Below are 20,029 nucleotides of genomic sequence, written 5' to 3'. Positions count from 1 at the left end.
TCTGTGGTGACGGGTCCCGGCTGCTCTGTGGTGATGGGTTCCGGCTGTTCTGTGGTGACGGGTCCCGGCTGTCCTGTGGTGATGCCCGGAGGTGGGTGACATGACGCTGCGTATATGGGGGCAGTGATTAATACCTCAGTAACCACAGTGGCTGCTCCAGGAGCAGCTCCCCCGTGTGCATGCTCCCCCAGCACATGGGGGAGCATGCACCACACAGGGGTGGGGGCATCCAGCACACGGGGGGGCATCCAGCTCACGGGGGGGCATCCAGCACATGGGGGAGCATGCACCACACAGGTGTGGGGGCATCCGGCACACGGGGGGGGCATCCAGCACACGGGGGGGCATCCAGCACACGAGGGTGTATCCGGCACACGGGGACATCCAGCGCACTGGGGGGCATCCAGCACACGGGGGACATCCAGCACACGGGGGGGCATCTAGCGCACGGGGGGCATCCAGCGCATGGGGGGCATCCAGCGCACGGGGGGCATGCAGCACACGGGGGGGCATCCAGCACACGGGGGGGCATCCAGCACACGAGGGGGCATCCAGCACACAGGGGTGGAGGCATCCAGCACACGGGGGGACATCCAGCACACTGGGGGGGCATCCAGCACACAGGGGAGCATCCAGCACACGGGGCATCCAGCACACGGGGGTGTATCCGGCACACGGGGGGCATCCAGCACACGGGGGTGTATCTGGCACACGGGGGTGTATCTGGCACACGGGGGGACATCCAGCACACGGAGGGGCATCCAGCACACGGGGGGAAGTATGCAGCACACGGCGGTGGGGGCATCCAATCGTGCCTTGTTATTTTTTTACATTGGTGGGTTTGGTTTGGACAGTCTTCCGTGTTTTGGTGCGGACCACCCATCTATCAGTGACAACAAGGCCAAACAATCTATGCAAGTGTGAGCGACAGCAGCGTACAAGGCCCCTCGTGGTGATGTGCCCCCCTGATGGTGATGTGTGTTGGCCCCGAGTGGCCCCCGCAGCGGCAGCATGAGACCCCATGACGTCCTCTTCTATCTGATCTTTCGGTTCCTGAACTCCATCTTTTATCTTTCAGACGCCGGATAAGAGAATGAGAGACATGAAAATGCATCACTGGAAACATCCGGATCATCCAGAATGACCGCCACCGCCAAGAAAAGTCCAGACCCCAAGGAGCCCCCCGGAGCCCGCAGCCGATCCTACACAACCTGCTCATTATTAAACAGCATTCAATCCCAGACCGAACCCTGTGGTCATTACCGTCTATAATAATGTCCCCCCCACTCTACACCTGTGTCATAGGGGGCTATCGGATCCATGTTTACGCCCCTATACTGTGTGCACCCCTATATCCAGGCTGTGTGTGGTCCACGGCTCGGCCCTTTCTGTTGCCCCCTATATCCGGGCTGTGTGTGGTCCGGGGCTCTGCCCGTTCTGTTACCCCCTATATCCGGGCTGTGTGTGGTCCGGGGCTCGGCCCGTTCTGTTGCCCCCTATATCTGGGCTGTGTGTGGTCCGGGGCTCGGCCCGTTCTGTTGCCCCCTATATCCGGGCTGTGTGTGGTCCGGGGCTCGGCCCGTTCTGTTGCCCACTATATCTGGGCTGTGTGTGGTCCGTTGCTCGGCCCGTTCTGTTGCCCCCTATATCTGAGCTGTGTGTGGTCCGGGGCTCAGCCCGTTCTGTTGCCCCCTATATCTGGGCTGTGTGTGGTCCACGGCTCGGCCCTTTCTGTTGCCCCCTATATCTGGGCTGTGTGTGGTCCGTTGCTCGGCCCGTTCTGTTGCCCCCTATATCTGAGCTGTGTGTGGTCCGGGGCTCGGCCCGTTCTGTTGCCCCCTATATCTGGGCTGTGTGTGGTCCACGGCTCGGCCCTTTCTGTTGCCCCCTATATCTGGGCTGTGTGTGGTCCGGGGCTCTGCCCGTTCTGTTACCCCCTATATCTGGGCTGTGTGTGGTTCACGGCTCGGCCCGTTCTGTTGCCCCCTATGTCTGGGCTGTGTGTGGTTCGGCGCTCGGCCCGTTCTGTTACCCCTTATATCAGAGCTGTGTGTGGTCCGGGGCTCGGCCCGTTCTGTTACCCCCTATATCTGGGCTGTGCATGGTCCGGGGCGTGGCCCATTCTGTTACCCCCTATATCTGGGCTGTGCGTGGTCCGGGGCTCGGCCTGTTATGTTACCCCTTATATCCAGGCTGTGAATGATCCAGGGTTCGGCCCGTTCTGTTACCCCCCTATATCTTGGCTGTGCATGGTCCGGGGCTCGGCCCATTTTGTTACCCCCTATATCTAGGCTGTGCATGGTCTGGGGCTAGGCCCGTTCTGTTTCCCCCTTTATCCAGGCTGTGCATGGTCCGGGGTTCGGCCCGTTCTGTTACCCCCTTTATCCAGGCTGTGCATGGTTCGGGGCTCGGCCCGTTCTCTTGCCCCCCTGTATACAGGCTGTGCATGGACTGGGGCTCGGCCCGTTCTGTTGCCCCCTGTATACAGGCTGTGCATGGTCTGGGGCTCGGCCCGCTCTGTTACCCCCCTATATCCAGGCTGTGCATGGTCCGGGGCTCGGGCCGTTCTGTTGCCCCCTATATCTGGGCTGCGCATGGTCCGGGGCTTGGCCCGTTCTGTTACCCCCCCCATATCCAGGCTGTGCATGGTCCGAGGCTTGGCCCGTTCTGTTACCCCCCTATATCCAGGCTGTGCATGGTCCGGGGCTCGGGCCGTTCTGTTGCCCCCTATATCTGGGCTGTGCACAGTCCGGGGCTCGGGCCGTTCTGTTGCCCCCTATATCTGGGCTGTGCATGGTCCGGGGCTTGGCCCGTTCTCTTGCCCTCCTATATCCAGGCTGTGCATGGTCCGGGGCTTGGCCCGTTCTGTTACCCCCCTATATCCAGGCTGTGCATGGTTCGGCGCTCGGCCTGTTCTGTTGCCCCCTATATCTGGGCTGCGCATGGTCCGGGGCTTGGCCCATTCTGTTACCCCCCTATATCCAGGCTGTGCATGGTCCGGGGCTCGGCCTGTTCTGTTACCCCCTATATCTAGGCTGTACATGGTCCGGGCTCGGCCCGTTCTGTTACCCCCCTATATCTAGGCTGTGCATGGACCGGGGCTCGGCCTGTTCTTTTACCCCCTATATCCAGGCTGTGCATGGTCCGGGGCTCGGCCTGTTCTGTTACCCCCTATATCCAGGCTATGCATGGTTCGGGGCTCGGCCCGTTCTGTTACCCCCCTATATCTGGGCTGTGTGTGGTCCGGGGCTCGGCCCGTTCTCTTGCCCTCCTTTATCTAGACTGTGCATGGTCCGGGGCTCGGCCCGTTCTGTTACCCCCCTTTATCCAGGCTGTGCATGGTTCGAGGCTCGGCCCGTTCTGTTACCCCCCTATATCTAGGCTGTGCATGGTCCGGGGCTCGGCCCGTTCTGTTACCCCCCTTTATCCAGGCTGTGCATGGTCCGGGGCTCGGCCCGTTCTCTTGCTACTCTGTATACAGGCTGTGCATGGTCTGGGGCTCGTCCCGTTCTCTTGCCCTCCTTTATCTAGGCTGTGCATGGTCCGGGGCTCGGCCCGTTCTGTTACCCCCCCCTATATCCAGGCTTTGCACGGTCCGGGGCTCGGGTCGTTCTGTTGCCCCCTATATCTGGGCTGTGCATGGTCCGGGGCTTGGCCCATTCTCTTGCCCTCCTATATCTAGACTGTGCATGGTCCGGGGCTCGGCCCGTTCTGTTACCCCCCTTTATCCAGGCTGTGCATGGTTCGGGGCTCGGCCCGTTCTCTTGCCCCCCTGTATACAGGCTGTGCATGGTCTGGGGCTCGTCCCGTTCTCTTGCCCTCCTTTATCTAGGCTGTGCACAGTCCGGGGCTCGGGTCGTTCTGTTGCCCCCTATATCTGGGCTGTGCATGGTCCGGGGCTCGGCCCGTTCTTTTGCCCTCCTACAGTACAGACCAAAAGCTTGGACACACCTTCTCATTTAGAGATTTTTCTGTATTTTCATGACTATGAAAATTGTACATTCACACTGAAGGCATCAAAACTATGAATTAACACATGTGGAATTATATACTTAACAAAAAAGTGTGAAACAACTGAAAATATGTATTCTAGGTTCTTCACAGTAGCCACCTTTTGCTTTGATGACTGCTTTGCACACTCTTGGCATTCTCTTGATGAGCTTCAAGAGGTAGTCACCGGAAATGGTCTTCCAACAATCTTGAAGGAGTTCCCAGAGATGCTTAGCACTTGTTGGCCCTTTTGCCTTCACTCTTTGGTCCAGCTCACCCCAAACCATCTCGATTGGGTTCAGGTCTGGTGACTGTGGAGGCCAGGTCATCTGGCGTAGCCCCCCATCACTCTCCTTCTTGGTCAAATAGCCCTTACACAGCCTGGAGGTGTTTGGGGTCATTGTCCTGTTGAAAAATAAATGATGGTCCAACTAAACGCAAACCGGATGGAATAGCATGCCGCTGCAAGATGCTGTGGTAGCCATGCTGGTTCAGTATGCCTTCAATTTTGAATAAATCCCCAACAGTGTCACCAGCAAAGCCCCCCCACACCATCACACCTCCTCCTCCATGCTTCACGGTGGGAACCAGGCATGTAGAGTCCATCCGTTCACCTTTTCTGTTTCGCACAAAGACACGGTGGTTGGAACCAAAGATCTCAAATTTGGACTCATCAGACCAAAGCACAGATTTCCACTGGTCTAATGTCCATTCCTTGTGTTCTTTAGCCCAAGCAAGTCTCTTCTGCTTGTTGCCTGTCCTTAGCAGTGGTTTCCTAGCAGCTATTTTACCATGAAGGCCTGCTGCACAAAGTCTCCTCTTAACAGTTGTTGTAGAGATGTGTCTGCTGCTAGAACTCTGTGTGGCATTGACCTGGTCTCTAATCTGAGCTGCTGTTAACCTGCGATTTCTGAGGCTGGTGACTCGGATAAACTTATCCTCAGAAGCAGAGGTGACTCTTGGTCTTCCTTTCCTGGGGCGGTCCTCATGTGAGCCAGTTTCTTTGTAGCGCTTGATGGTTTTTGCAACTGCACTTGGGGACACTTTCAAAGTTCAGACTGACTGACCTTCATTTCTTAAAGTAATGACGGCCACTCGTTTTTCTTTACTTAGCTGCTTTTTTCTTGCCATAATACAAATTCTAACAGTCTATTCAGTAGGACTATCAGCTGTGTATCCACAACACAACTGATGGTCCCAACCCCATTTATAAGGCAAGAAATCCCACTTATTAAACCTGACAGAGCACACCTGTGAAGTGAAGACCATTTCCGGTGACTACCTCTTGAAGCTCATCAAGAGAATGCCAAGAGTGTGCAAAGCAGTCATCAAAGCAAAAGGTGGCTACTGTGAAGAACCTAGAATATAAGACATATTTTCAGTTGTTTCACACTTTTTTGTTAAGTATATAATTCCACATGTGGTAATTCATAGTTTTGATGCCTTCAGTGTGAATGTACAATTTTCACAGTCATGAAAATACAGAAAAATCTTTAAATGAGAAGGTGTGTCCAAACTTTTGGTCTGTACTGTATATCTAGACTGTGCATGGTCCGGGGCTCGGCCCGTTCTGTTACCCCCTTTATCCAGGCTGTGCATGGTTCGGGACTCGGCCCGTTCTCTTGCCCCCCTGTATACAGGCTGTGCATGGTCTGGGGCTCGTCCCATTCTCTTGCCCTCCTTTATCTAGGCTGTGCATGGTCTGGGGCTCGTCCCATTCTCTTGCCCCCCTGTATACAGGCTGTGCATGGTCTGGGGCTCGTCCCGTTCTCTTGCCCTCCTTTATCTAGGCTGTGCATGGTCCGGGGCTCGGCCCATTACTCTGACTGATGGTGGCCGTCTGTGACATTTGACAGGAAGCAGATGTCCCCGTGTGTCTATAATAAGAACAGGCTGTCAGGCTTCTGAAATATCTTTTCCACGGCCGGCGTCACACACAGACAGCTGAGGGTCTATGGGCTCGGACAGCAGGTAAACATACGTATCTGAGAAGAGTGGCTATTATGGGGGTACAGGTGGGCAACAGGGCAGCACCCACTGCCTGAGGGTCACTTATTAGAATCCTTACACTTGGCAAAACCAAGTGCAGGTTGTTGGGGTCTACAAGAGCAATTGCTAAACTTTGTAAATCTTGGCTATAAACTACTTGTATCTGTACCTGCTATGGACATGGGCTACTGTGCCCATCGTTGGCCACCCACTACCAAGGTGTCCACCATCATGTCTCCTCAGCGATAGATTCTGCACCGCGGGTTATATCCCTGTCAACATTGTCCTGACAACCACCTTATGCTAAAATTACTCGTATGATGATCAGTCAGAATTCGACCAATCAACAGCTGCAGTTTTATCAGTAATCTTATCAAGGAATGATCCCAGAAACATGCAAGAAAAAGTAACACTGTAGGTTCTGGAGGATGGATGGGTGACACTTGTAGGTTCTGGAGGATAGATGAGTGATACATGTAGGTTCTGGAGGATAGATGAGTGATACATGTAGGTTCTGGAGGATAGATGAGTGATACATGTAGGTTCTGGAGGTTGGATGGGTGACACTTGTAGACCCTGAAGATACATGAGTGACACTTGTTCTCAGGATGGATGAGTGATACATGTAGGTTCTGGAGGATGATAGAGTGACACTTGTTAGTTCTCAGGATGGATGAGTGATACATGTAGGTTCTGGAGGTTGGATGGGTGTCACTTGTAGACCCTGAAGATACATGAGTGACACTTGTTAGTTCTCAGGATGGATGAGTGATACATGTAGGTTCTGGAGGTTGGATGGGTGTCACTTGTAGACCCTGAAGATACATGAGTGACACTTGTTCTCAGGATGGATGAGTGATACATGTAGGTTCTGGAGATTGGATGGGTGTCACTTGTAGACCCTGAAGATACATGAGTGACACTTGTTAGTTCTCAGGATGGATGAGTGATATATGTAGATTCTGAAGGTTGGATGAGTGACACTTGTAAGTTCTGAGGCTACATGAGTAACACTGTAGGTTCTGGAGGTTGGATGGGTGACACTTGTAGGTTCTGGAGGATAGATGAATGATACATGTAGGTTCTGGAGGTTGAATGGGTGTCACTTGTAGGTCCTGAAGATACATGAGTGACACTTATAGGTTCTGAGAACGGAAGAGTAACACTTGTTAGTTCTCACGATGGATGAGTGATACATGTAGATTCTGGAGGTTGAATGAGTGACACTTATAGGATGGATGAGTGACACATGGAAGTTCTGGAGGATGGATAAGTGACACGTGTAGGTTCTGAAGGATGGATGCGTGATACTTGTAGGTTCTGATGGATGATTGACACTTGTAGGACTGAGGATACATGAGTGACACTTCTAGGTTCTGAGGATACATGAGTGACACTTGTAGGTTCTGAGGCTGGATGTGTGACACTTGTAGGTTCTGAAGACGGAAGAGGAATACGTGTACGTTCTGGAGGATGGATGAGTGACACTTGTTAATTCTAAGGATGTATGAGTGACACTTGTATGTTCTGAAGAATGAATGAGGGACACTTGTAGGTCTTGGAGGATGGATGTGTGCCACTTGTGTACTGGGATAGGTTGGAACCACTGTGCCATTATCCAAGGAGAGTCACGAGGGGTGTGACTAGACGAATACCTGACTTTTTGGTAGAACCACTGATGGTTAGACTTGGCTCCAGATGGACACCAGGTGCTACTCCAGGACAGACCTTGAACGCACGGTAGCTGCCCCCCAAAGGGGCAGGTAGATGGAACAGCCAAGACTATATGGATTTGATAAGTACAGGCAGGCACGACAAGAATACTGGGAGTCTCGGAAGGTACGGCTGGTATACAGACTGGCATGGCAGGTGCAGCCAGGTACAGCTGGTATACAGACTGGTTCTGGAGGATGGACTAGAGACACTTGTCGGTTCTGAGGACTGATGAGTGATACTTGTTGGTTCTGGAGGATGGATGAGTGACACTTGTAGGTTCTGGAAGATTGATCAGTGACACTTGTAGGTTCTTAGGATACATGAGTGACACTTGTAAGTTCTGAGGATGGATGACTGACAGTTGTTAATTCTGAGAATGGATGAGTGATACTTATAGGTTCTGGAGGTTGGATGAGTGACACTTGTAGGTTCTGGATGATGGATGAGTGACACTTGTAAGTTCTGGAGGATGGTTGAGTTACATTTGTAGGTTCTAGAGATGAAAGACTGATACTTGTAAGTCCTGAAGATACATGAGTAACACTTGTTAGTTCTCACGATGGATGAGTAATACATGTAGATTTTGGAGGTTGGATGATTGACACTTGTAGGTCCCGAGGATACATGAATGATACTTGTAGGTTCTGAGGATGGATAAGTGACCCTTATAGATTCTGGAGGATGGATGAGTGACACATGGAAGTTCTGGAAGATGGATGAGTGACACTTGTGAGTATTGTAGGTTGGATGAGTGACACTTGCAGGTTCTGAGGATACAAGAGTGACACTTGTAGGTTCTGAGGATGGATGAGTGATATGTGTAGGTTCAGCAGGATGGGTGCACGATTCTTGTTGGTTCTGGAGGATGAATGAGTGATACTTGTATGTTCTGAATGATGGATGAGTGACACTTGTAGGTTTGAGGATACCTGAGTGATACTTGTAGATTCTGAGGATGAATGAGTAGCACTTATAGGTTCTGAGGATACATGAGTGATACTGATAGGTTCTGAGGATGGAAAAGTAACACTTATTAGTTCTCACGATAGATGAGTGATACATGTAGGTTGGATGAGTGACATCTGGAAGTTCTGGAGGATGGATGAGTGATATATGGAAGTTCTGGAGGATGGATGAGTGACACTAACAGGTTCTGGAGGATGGATGACTGACACTAACAGGTTCTGGAGAATGGATGAGTGATACTTGTGGGGTGTGAGGATACAAGAGCGACACTTGCAGGTACTGAGGATGGATGAATGACACTTGTTAGTTCTGAGGACTGATGAGTGATACTTGTGGGTACTGGAGGTTGGATGAGTGACACTTGTGGGGTGTGAGGATACAAGAGCGACACTTGCAGGTTCTGAGGATGGATGAGTGACACTTGTTAGTTCTGAGGACTGATGAGTGATACTTGTAGATTCTAAGGATGGATGAGTGACATTTGTAGGTTCTGAGGCTGGATGAGTAATACTTGTACGTTCTGGAGTTTAGATGAGTGATACTTGTAAGTTCAGAGGATACATGAGTGACACTTGTAGGTTCTGGAGGATGGATGAGTGACACATGAAGGTTCTGGAGGACGGGTGAGTGATATTTGCTGGTTATGTGGATCAATGAGTGACACTTGTAGGTTCTGAAGATGGATGAGTGATATGTGTATGTTCTGGAGGATGGATGAGTGACACTTGTGTAACGGGAGTGGCGGAACCACTATGCCGTGATCCGAGAAGAGCCTAAGAGTGATTAGGCAAACACCTGACTTTTCGCTAGAGCCCCTGATGGTGCAGTTAGACTTGGCTCCAGGTGGATGCCAGCTGCTACTCCAGGACATCCCTTCGACGCACAGCTGCTGACCCCCAAAGGGGCAGGTAGATGGAACGGCCAAGACTATATGGACTTGATAAGTACAGGCAGGCATGACAGGAATACTGGGAGTCACGGCAGGTGCAGGTAGATACGGCTGGTATACAGACTGGCAGGGATATGCTAGCATGCACGGATGTTATACAGACAGGCAGGTGCTGGCGGGCACGGCTGATATACAGACAGGCTGGTGCTGGCGGGCACGGCTGATATACAGACAGGCTGGTGCTGGCGGGCATGGCTGATATACAGACAGGCAGGTGCTGGCGAGCACGGCTGAAATACAGGAACACAAGGCAAGTATGGGCAGACAGGTACAGGACAGATAACTGATTGGCATGTACTGGGGACCTGACAACTAGCAAGCATGCAGACAACTGACTTAACACATTGCACAGGCACCTCCCATCAGGTGGTGGTGCCTTAAATAATAATTGGCTGGGGACACTTTAGGACGGTGCGCTTTGTCCCCTTAATAAAGAGGGAGCACACGTGCCCCCTAAGCACAGCACCTGGAGATCTATGAGCACTGCACAGACCCCGGGCAGCAACCGGAGGAGGAAGTGCGGGACAGGGGTCACAGCGGTGAGTGAGTCGGCGTCCGTGCCCGAGGGAGAAGCATGTTGGGACGTCGGCGCTACAACTTGTAAGTTCTGAAGACGGATGAGTGACACTTGTTAGTTCTGAGGATGGATTAATGACACTTGTAGGTTCTGGAGGATGGATAAGTGACACTTACAGGCTCTGGAGAATGGATCAGTAACACTTGTAGGTCCTGAGGACACATGAGTGACACTTGTTAGTTCTGAGGACTGATGAGTGATACGTGTAGGTTCTGCAGATAGATGAGCGATACTTGTTGGTTCTGGAGGATGGATGAGTGACACTTGTAGCTTCTGGATGATGGATTAGTGATACTTGTAGGTTCTGGAGGATGGATGACACTTGTTTGTTCTGGAGGATGGGTGACAATTGTAGCTTCTGGGGGATGGATGAGTGATACTTGTAGGTTCTGGAGGATGGATGAGTGAAAATTGTACCTTCTGGAGGATGGATGAGTGATAATTATAGGTTCTGGAGGATGGACTGGTGACACTTGTAGGTCCTGAGGATACATGAGTGATGCTTCTAAGTTCTGAGGATACATGAGTGACACTTGTTGTAAGGACGGATTAGTGACACTTGTAGGTTCTGAGGCTGGATGAGTAATACTTTTAGGCTCTGGAGGTTGGATGAGTGACACTTGTAGGTCCAGAGGATACAGGAGTGACACTTGTTGGTTCTAGAGGATGAATGAGTAAAACGTGGAGGTTCTGGAGGATGAATGAGTGAAACTTGTAGGTTCTGAGGATCAATGAGTGACACTTGTAGGTTCTGAGCCTGGATGCGTGACACTTGTAGGTCCAGAGGATACAGGAGTGAAACTTGTAGGTCCAGAGGATCAATGAGTGACACTTGTAGGTTCTGAGCCTGGATGCGTGACACTTGTAGGTCCAGAGGATACAGGAGTGACACTTGTAGGTCCAGAGGATACAGGAGTGAAACTTGTAGGTTCTGAGGATGGATGAGTGACACTTGTAGGTTCTGAGCCTGGATGCGTGACACTTGTAGGTTCTGAAGACAAATGAGTGATATGTGTAGGTTTTGGACGATGTATGAGTGACACTTGTTGGTTCTGAGAATGGATGAGGGACACTTGTTGGTTCTGAGAACGGATGAGGGACACTTGTAGGTTTTGGAGGATGGATGAGGGACACTTGTAGGTTTTGGAGGATGGATGAGGGGCACTTGTAGGTTTTGGAGGATGGATGAGGAACACTTGTAGGTTTTGGAGGATGGATGAGGAACACTTGTAGGTTTTGGAGGACAGATGAGGGAGGATGTCATTTATGTGAAAAAGTTTACATAGTCCATGTAGTCAGGAGGATATTGCAGCCTTTGGGAGCCAGGAATCCAGTGTTTTCTCCAGTGAATGACGATCTACTAGTCAAGCTCAAAGTTAGGATGATGACATCTCGATGTTGGGCCACCAGGCTGCCCTTTTGTTGGGCACTCTGCTTCTCTGTAACTAGGTCCATGTCCCCAAGCCTATTAATCAGTCACCATACCTGCTATGTGCTACATTCTGTCTATGTTTTATTTATTTTCACAGCATTATAAAATATTCACACCTCTGCTGTTTTGGACATTTTCCCATCTGTATAATAGTCTTAAAGATGAGCTGCCTCTTGCCATATAGGCTCTGTTCACAGTTTTTGACAAAGAGTTTGAAGCGGATCTGCTCCAAAATCCAGATTAAAGGGTTTTTGGTCTAGTTTTTGATGTGGATTTTGGAACGGATCAGCTTTAAAATACTTGTCAAAAAATTCAGTGTGAACATACTCATACAGAGTTTTTTAAGCATCTCTTTTTTTCCTGAAAAGATTTTGAAAAAGACCTGGTTTAAAAAAAAAAGTGCATGTCACGTCAAAAAAGCAGATCCTGGTGGCCTCCCCTCCAAACCAGTCACAGTGAAAAAAAAATGCTACAGGAAAAAAAAAAACTCTTCCAAAACTGCTTCAAGAAAAGAAAAACTGCTCCAATATTACCACAAAAAAGAAGATGGATTGAAAAAGTTCCCGTTTGAAAGTCTTGTGGTTTTTTACTGCTTCAAAAACCTCTGTGTGAGCATATGTAAGGTGCCTCAGCGAGGTAGTCGTGGGCGAGCTGTAGTTCCCTCTCGCTCTGGCACCCTACAGACAATGCGTGGCCTCCCTCTCATGTGTGGCTGTGTATGTAGTGCTCTCCACTTACTTCAAACCATCCGATCGCGGCTGCCTCCAGGCATTTCTCTTCTGGGACCAGGGCAGCAATAAATTCAGAGGACACGAGGTTCTTAACCAGAACTTGGACTTTACTTGGGGAAGAGGAATATGTACAATATTTACAGGCAGATATAATGGATAAGGCCCGACTGGTTATTATCTCCCTCACAGGCGCTGGCAACATCTTTAGCCCTGGTTCCCTCTTTGAGTGAAGCATCTCTGTGACTCTATCTCTAGCCCAAGAGACTCTTCTTCAATACCAACAGTGATCTGGATCCGATCTCTCCCCCACGTCTTAGCCTGGAGTCCTATTTATCTTCCTCTGCTTCCTGCAGACTAGAAGTGCCCCGGGTCCTCAACACTTCCTTTGAGTTTCTCCGGCCGGCTAACAGGATTCTTGCTCTTGCGTAGGGAGACTTTCACACTAGTGATCCCACTGTCTGAGGGTATGGTGCTCCTGTCTACCCTAGCAGCCACATATAGTCAGGCTGCCCGCATGGTTCACTCTCCTATCTCTTACTGGACATCACTTCCTGCTTTCTGGAAACTAAGCAGAGATTTTCCTAATGTCCCCACCCTCTGTGAGCTGTCATCACACAGCATTAACCCATCACTGTCTGTAACACTGCTAGCCGACTCAACCTGACATCTGCACCCAGGACAGTGGCATCTTGTGGCTGTTTACAGATACGGCAGCCCACAAGGAATTATGCCAGAAACAAGCTCCATATCACTCAAGGCTTGATCAGGGCACTAAGTTCCCCCTCTACTCCACTGACTGGACCTCTGAAGCTAACCCCTTAGCTTGGCCTACCAACAGTCCAGAGAGGTCTAACTACGGGAACACTTTCTTTATCTACTTCAGTGCCAAAGGAAGGCTATGTCCTTCCCCACTATTACACAAAGCCTGACTGTGTTTCAGTCACATTTTTCCCCCTTAACAATCCTTCTGGGGGCATCGGCATCAATTATCTTGACACAATTCCCACCAGTCACTTCAGAGAAGATGGTGATTTCTGGTGACCCGCTTCTCGTCTCATGTCGACTTTTCCTGGTTTCTATAAATCCTCAAACCCAAGATCTGAATTCAGGTTTCGGGAACAATTATTCTCATATAACCAGATAATGTTCTACTCCTGCTCCATTACGTGTCTGTCTGATTACAGGTTCAGGAAAATGGAGATGAGATCGACAGAGCGTCATTATCCTACAAGAAGCGTCCTCATAACCGGAATAATACTGAGCACTATCATACAGGTAAGAAAACCGTAAGGGGGCAGTATTATAGTAGATATATTCTTGTATATAGGGGGCAGTATTATAGTAGTTATATTCTTTTATATAGGAGCAGTATTATAGTAGTAATATTCTTGTACATAGGAGCAGTATTATAGTAGTTATATTCTTGTACATAGGGGGCAGTATTATAGTAGTTATATTCTTGTACATAGAGGCAGTATTATAGTAGTTATATTCCTGTATATAGGGGCAGTATTATAGTAGTTATATTCCTGTACATAGGGGGCAGTATTATAGTAGTTATATTCTTGTACATAGGGGCAGTATTATAGTAGTTATATTCTTGTACATAGGAGCAGTATTATAGTAGTTATATTCTTGTACATAGGAGCAGTATTATAGTAGTTATATTCTTGTACATAGGAGCAGTATTATAGTAGTTATACTCTTGTACATAGGAGCAGCATTATAGTAGTTATATTCTTGTACATAGAGGCAGTATTATAGTAGTTATATTATTGTACATAGGAGCAGCATTCTAGTAGTTATATTCTTGTACATAGGGAGCAGTATTATAGTAGTTATATTCTTGTACATAGGGGCAGTATTATAGTAGTTATATTCTTGTACATAGGAGCAGTATTATAGTAGTTATATTCTTGTACATATGAGCAGTATTATAGTAGTTATATTCTTGTACATAGGAGCAGTATTATAGTAGTTATATTCTTGTGCATAGGAGCAGTATTATAGTAGTTATATTTTTGTACATAGGAGCAGTATTATAGCAGTTATATTCTTGTACATAGGGGGCAGTATTATAGTAGTTATATTCTTGTACATAGGGGGCAGTATTATAGTAGTTATATTCTTGTACATAGGAGCAGTATTATAGTAGTTATATTTTTGTACATAGGAGCAGTATTATAGCAGTTATATTCTTGTACATAGGGGGCAGTATTATAGTAGTTATATTCTTGTACATAGGGGGCAGTATTATAGTAGTTATATTCTTGTACATAGGAGCAGTATTATAGTAGTTATATTTTTGTACATAGGAGCAGTATTATAGCAGTTATATTCTTGTACATAGGGGGCAGTATTATAGTAGTTATATTCTTGTACATAGGGGCAGTATTATAGTAGTTATATTCTTGTACATAGGGATCAGTATTATAGTAGTTATATTCTTGTACATAGGGGCAGTATTATAGTAGTTATATTCTTGAGCATAGGGGCAGTATTATAGTAATTATATTCTTGTACATAGGGAGCAGTATTATAGTAGTTATATTCTTATACATAGGAGCAGTATTATAGTAGTTATATTCTTGTACATAGGGGGCAGTATTATAATAGTTATATTCTTGTACATGGGGCAGTATTAGAGTAATTATATTCTTGTACATAGGGAGCAGTATTATAGTAGTTATATTCTTATGCATAGGAGCAGTATTATAGTAGTTATATTCTTGTACATAGGGGGCAGTATTATAGTAGTTATATTCTTGTACATGGGGGCAGTATTATAGTAGTTATATTCTTGTACATGGGGGCAGTATTATAGTAGTTATATTCTTGTACATAGTGGGCAGTATTATAGTAGTTATATTCCTATACATAGGAGCAGTATTATAGTAGTTATATTCTTGTACATAGGAGCAGTATTATAGTAGTTATATTCTTGTACATAGGAGCAGTATTATAGTAGTTATATTCTTGTACATAGGGGCAGTATTATAGTAGTTATATTCTTGTACATAGGGGGCAGTATTATAGTAGTTATATTCTTGTACATAGGAGCAGTATTATAGTAGTTATATTCTTATACATAGGAGCAGTATTATAGTAGTTATATTCTTGTACATAGGGGGCAGTATTATAGTAGTTATATTCATTGTACATAGGAGCAGTATTATAGTAGTTATATTCTTGTACATAGGGGGCAGTATTATAGTAGTTATATTCATGTACATAGGAGCAGTATTATAGTAGTTATATTCTTATACATAGGAGCAGTATTATAGTAGTTATATTCTTGTACATAGGAGCAGTATTATAGTAGTTATATTCTTGTACATAGGGGCAGTATTATAGTAGTTATATTCTTGTACATAGAGGCAGTATTATAGTAGTTATATTCTTGTACATAGGAGCAGTATTATAGTAGTTATATTCTTGTACATAGGAGCAGTATTATAGTAGTTATATTCTTGTACATAGGAGCAGCATTATAGTAGTTATATTCTTGTACATAGAGGCAGTATTATAGTAGTTATATTCTTGTACATAGGAGCAGCATTCTAGTAGTTATATTCTTGTACATAGGGGGCAGTATTATAGTAGTTATATTCTTGTACATAGGGGCAGTATTATAGTAGTTATATTCTTGTACATAGGAGCAGTATTATAGTAGTTATATTCTTGTACATATGAGCAGTATTATAGTAGTTATATTCTTGTACATAGGAGCAGTATTATAGTAGTTATATTCTTGTGCATAGGAGCAGTATTATAGTAGTTATATTTTTGTACATAGGAGCAGTATTATAGCAGTTATATTCTTGTACATAGGGGGCAGTATTATAGTAGTTATATTCTTGTACATAGGGGGCAGTATTATAGTAGTTATATTCTTGTACATAGGAGCAGTATTATAGTAGTTATATTTTTGTACATAGGAGCAGTATTATAGCAGTTATATTCTTGTACATAGGGGCAGTATTATAGTAGTTATATTCTTGTACATAGGGATCAGTATTATAGTAGTTATATTCTTGTACATAGGGGCAGTATTATAGTAGTTATATTCTTGAGCATAGGGGCAGTATTATAGTAGTTATATTCTTGTACATGGGGGCAGTATTATAGTAGTTATATTCTTGTACATAGGAGCAGTATTATAGTAGTTATATTCTTGTACATAGGGGCAGTATTATAGTAGTTATATTCTTGTACATGGGGGCAGTATTATAGTAGTTATATTCTTGTACATGGGGGCAGTATTATAGTAGTTATATTCTTGTACATGGGGGCAGTATTATAGTAATTATATTCTTGTACATAGGGAGCAGTATTATAGTAGTTATATTCTTATACATAGGAGCAGTATTATAGTAGTTATATTCTTGTACATAGGGGGCAGTATTATAGTAGTTATATTCTTGTACATGGGGGCAGTATTATAGTAATTATATTCTTGTACATAGGGAGCAGTAGTATAGTAGTTATATTCTTATATATAGGGGCAGTATTATAGTAGTTATATTCTTGTACATAGGGGGCAGTATTATAGTAGTTATATTCTTGTACATGGGGGCAGTATTATAGTAGTTATATTCTTGTACATGGGGGCAGTATTATAGTATTTATATTCTTGTACATAGTGGGCAGTATTATAGTAGTTATATTCCTATACATAGGAGCAGTATTATAGTAGTTATATTCTTGTACATAGGAGCAGTATTATAGTAGTTATATTCTTGTACATAGGAGCAGTATTATAGTAGTTATATTCTTGTACATAGGGGCAGTATTATAGTAGTTATATTCTTGTACATAGGGGGCAGTATTATAGTAGTTATATTCTTGTACATAGGAGCAGTATTATAGTAGTTATATTCTTATACATAGGAGCAGTATTATAGTAGTTATATTCTTGTACATAGGGGGCAGTATTATAGTAGTTATATTCATTGTACATAGGAGCAGTATTATAGTAGTTATATTCTTGTACATAGGGGGCAGTATTATAGTAGTTATATTCATGTACATAGGAGCAGTATTATAGTAGTTATATTCTTATACATAGGAGCAGTATTATAGTAGTTATATTCTTGTACATAGGAGCAGTATTATAGTAGTTATATTCTTGTACATAGGGGCAGTATTATAGTAGTTATATTCTTGTACATAGGGGCAGTATTATAGTAGTTATATTCTTGTACATAGGAGCAGTATTATAGTAGTTATATTCTTGTACATAGGGAGCAGTATTATAGTAGTTATATTCTTATACATAGGAGTAGTATTATAGTAGTTATATTCTTGTACATAGGAGCAGTATTATAGTAGTTATATTCTTGTACATAGGGAGCAGTATTATAGTAGTTATATTCTTGTACATAGGAGCAGTATTATAGTAGTTATATTCTTGTACATAGGGAGCAGTATTATAGTAGTTATATTCTTGTACATAGGAGCAGTATTAGTTATATTCTTGTACATAGGGAGCAGTATTATAGTAGTTATATTCTTGTACATAGGGGGCAGTATTATAGTAGTTATATTCCTGTACATAGGAGCAGTATTATAGTAGTTATATTCTTATACATAGGAGTAGTATTATAGTAGTTATATTCTTGTACATAGGAGGAGTATTATAGTAGTTATATTCTTGTACATAGGGGGCAGTATTATAGTAGTTATATTCTTGTACATAGGAGCAGTATTAGTTATATTCTTGTACATAGGGAGCAGTATTATAGTAGTTATATTCTTGTACATAGGAGCAGTATTATAGTAGTTATATTCTTGTACATAGGGAGCAGTATTATAGTAGTTATATTCTTGTACATAGGAGCAGTATTAGTTATATTCTTGTACATAGGGAGCAGTATTATAGTAGTTATATTCTTGTACATAGGGAGCAGTATTATAGTAGTTATATTCTTGTACATAGGAGCAGTATTAGTTATATTCTTGTACATAGGGGCAGTATTATAGTAGTTATATTCTTGTACATAGGGAGCAGTATTATAGTAGTTATATTCCTGTACATAGGAGCAATATTATAGTAGTTATATTCTTGTACATAGGGACAATATTATAGTAGTTATATTCTTGTACATAGGAGCAGTATTATAGCAGTTATATTCTTGTACATAAGGAGCAGTATTATAGTAGTTATATTCTTGTACATAGGAGCAGTATTATAGTAGTTATATTCTTGTACATAGGGACAGTATTATAGTAGTTATATTATTGTACATAGGAGCAGCATTATAGTAGTTATATTCTTGTACATAGGAGCAGCATTATAGTAGTTATATTCTTGTACATAGGGGGCAGTATTATAGTAGTTATATTCTTGTACATAGAGGCAGTATTATAGTAGTTATATTCGTGTACATAGGAGCAGTATTATAGTAGTTATATTCTTGTACATATGAGCAGTATTATAGTAGTTATATTCTTGTACATAGGGGGCAGTATTATAGTAGTTATATTCTTGTACATAGGAGCAGCATTATAGTAGTTATATTCTTGTACATAGGGGGCAGTATTATAGTAGTTATATTCTTGTACATAGAGGCAGTATTATAGTAGTTATATTCGTGTACATATGAGCAGTATTATAGTAGTTATATTCTTGTACATAGGAGCAGTATTATAGTAGTTATATTCTTGTACATAGGGGGCAGTATTATAGTAGTTATATTCTTGTACATAGGAGCAGTATTATAGTAGTTATATTCTTGTACATAGGGGGCAGTATTATAGTAGTTATATTCTTGTACATAGGGGCAGTATTATAGTAGTTATAATCTTGTACATAGGAGCAGTATTATAGTAGTTATATTCTTGTACATAGAGGCAGTATTATAAAAGTTATATTATTGTACATAGGAGCAGTATTATATTAGTTAAATTCTTGTACATAGGGGCAGTATTACAGTAGTTATATTCTTGTATATAGGAGCAGTATTATAGTAGTTATATTCTTGTACATAGGGGCAGTATTATAGTAGTTATATTCTTGTACATAGGAGCAGTATTATAATAGTTATATTCTTGTACATAGGAGCAGTATTATAGTAGTTATATTCTTGTACATAGGGGCAGTATTATAGTAGTTATATTCTTGTACATAGGGGGCAGTATTATAGTAGTTATATTCTTGTACATAGGAGGCAGTATTATAGTAGTTATATTCCTGTACATAGGAGCAGTATTATAGTAGTTATATTCTTGTACATAGGGGGCAGTATTATAGTAGTTATATTCTTGTACATAGGAGCAGTATTATAGTAGTTATATTCTTGTACATAGGAGCAGTATTATAGTAGTTATATTCTTGTACATAGGGGCAGTATTATAGTAGTTATATTCTTGTACATAGGGGGCAGTATTATAGTAGTTATATTCTTGTACATAGGGGGCAGTATTATAGTAGTTATATTCCTGTACATAGGAGCAGTATTATAGTAGTTATATTCTTGTACATAGGGGGCAGTATTATAGTAGTTATATTCTTGTACATAGGAGCAGTATTATAGTAGTTATATTCTTGTACATAGGGAGCAGTATTATAGTAGTTATATTCTTGTACATAGTGGCAGTATTATAGTAGTTATATTCTTGTACATAGGGAGCAGTATTATAGTAGTTATATTCTTGTATATAGGAGCAGTATTATAGTA

At 44.0% G+C, this 20,029-nt stretch overlaps 2 protein-coding genes across 2 annotated transcripts in view; both read left to right on the top strand.

Annotated features, from left to right (window-relative positions):
• RSPH1 (radial spoke head component 1) overlaps positions 1–1,241 on the top strand; it is a 59,924-nt gene extending 58,683 nt beyond the window's left edge. The window contains exon 9 of the mRNA XM_073669508.1: positions 1,079–1,241. Within this exon, the coding sequence (XP_073525609.1) occupies positions 1,079–1,089 (11 nt within the window). The 3' untranslated portion in view covers positions 1,090–1,241. The remainder of the gene's footprint in view (positions 1–1,078) is intronic.
• Positions 1,242–5,820: 4,579 nt separating this feature from the next.
• Positions 5,821–20,029, top strand: part of ART1 (ADP-ribosyltransferase 1) — a 34,160-nt gene continuing 19,951 nt past the window's right edge. Inside the window, exons 1-2 of the mRNA XM_073661128.1 lie at positions 5,821–5,961; positions 13,535–13,625. Of these exons, the coding sequence (XP_073517229.1) occupies positions 5,945–5,961; positions 13,535–13,625 (108 nt within the window). The 5' untranslated portion in view covers positions 5,821–5,944. The remainder of the gene's footprint in view (positions 5,962–13,534; positions 13,626–20,029) is intronic.

This window comes from Phyllobates terribilis, unplaced genomic scaffold, assembly GCF_046119375.1.
Source record: "Phyllobates terribilis strain yellow unplaced genomic scaffold, ASM4611937v1 Scaffold_2__4_contigs__length_985480577, whole genome shotgun sequence".
Taxonomy (NCBI): Eukaryota; Metazoa; Chordata; class Amphibia; order Anura; family Dendrobatidae; genus Phyllobates; species Phyllobates terribilis.
The sequence above is the reverse complement of the archived record's forward strand: the minus strand, read 5'-3'. Positions and strand labels throughout refer to the sequence as shown.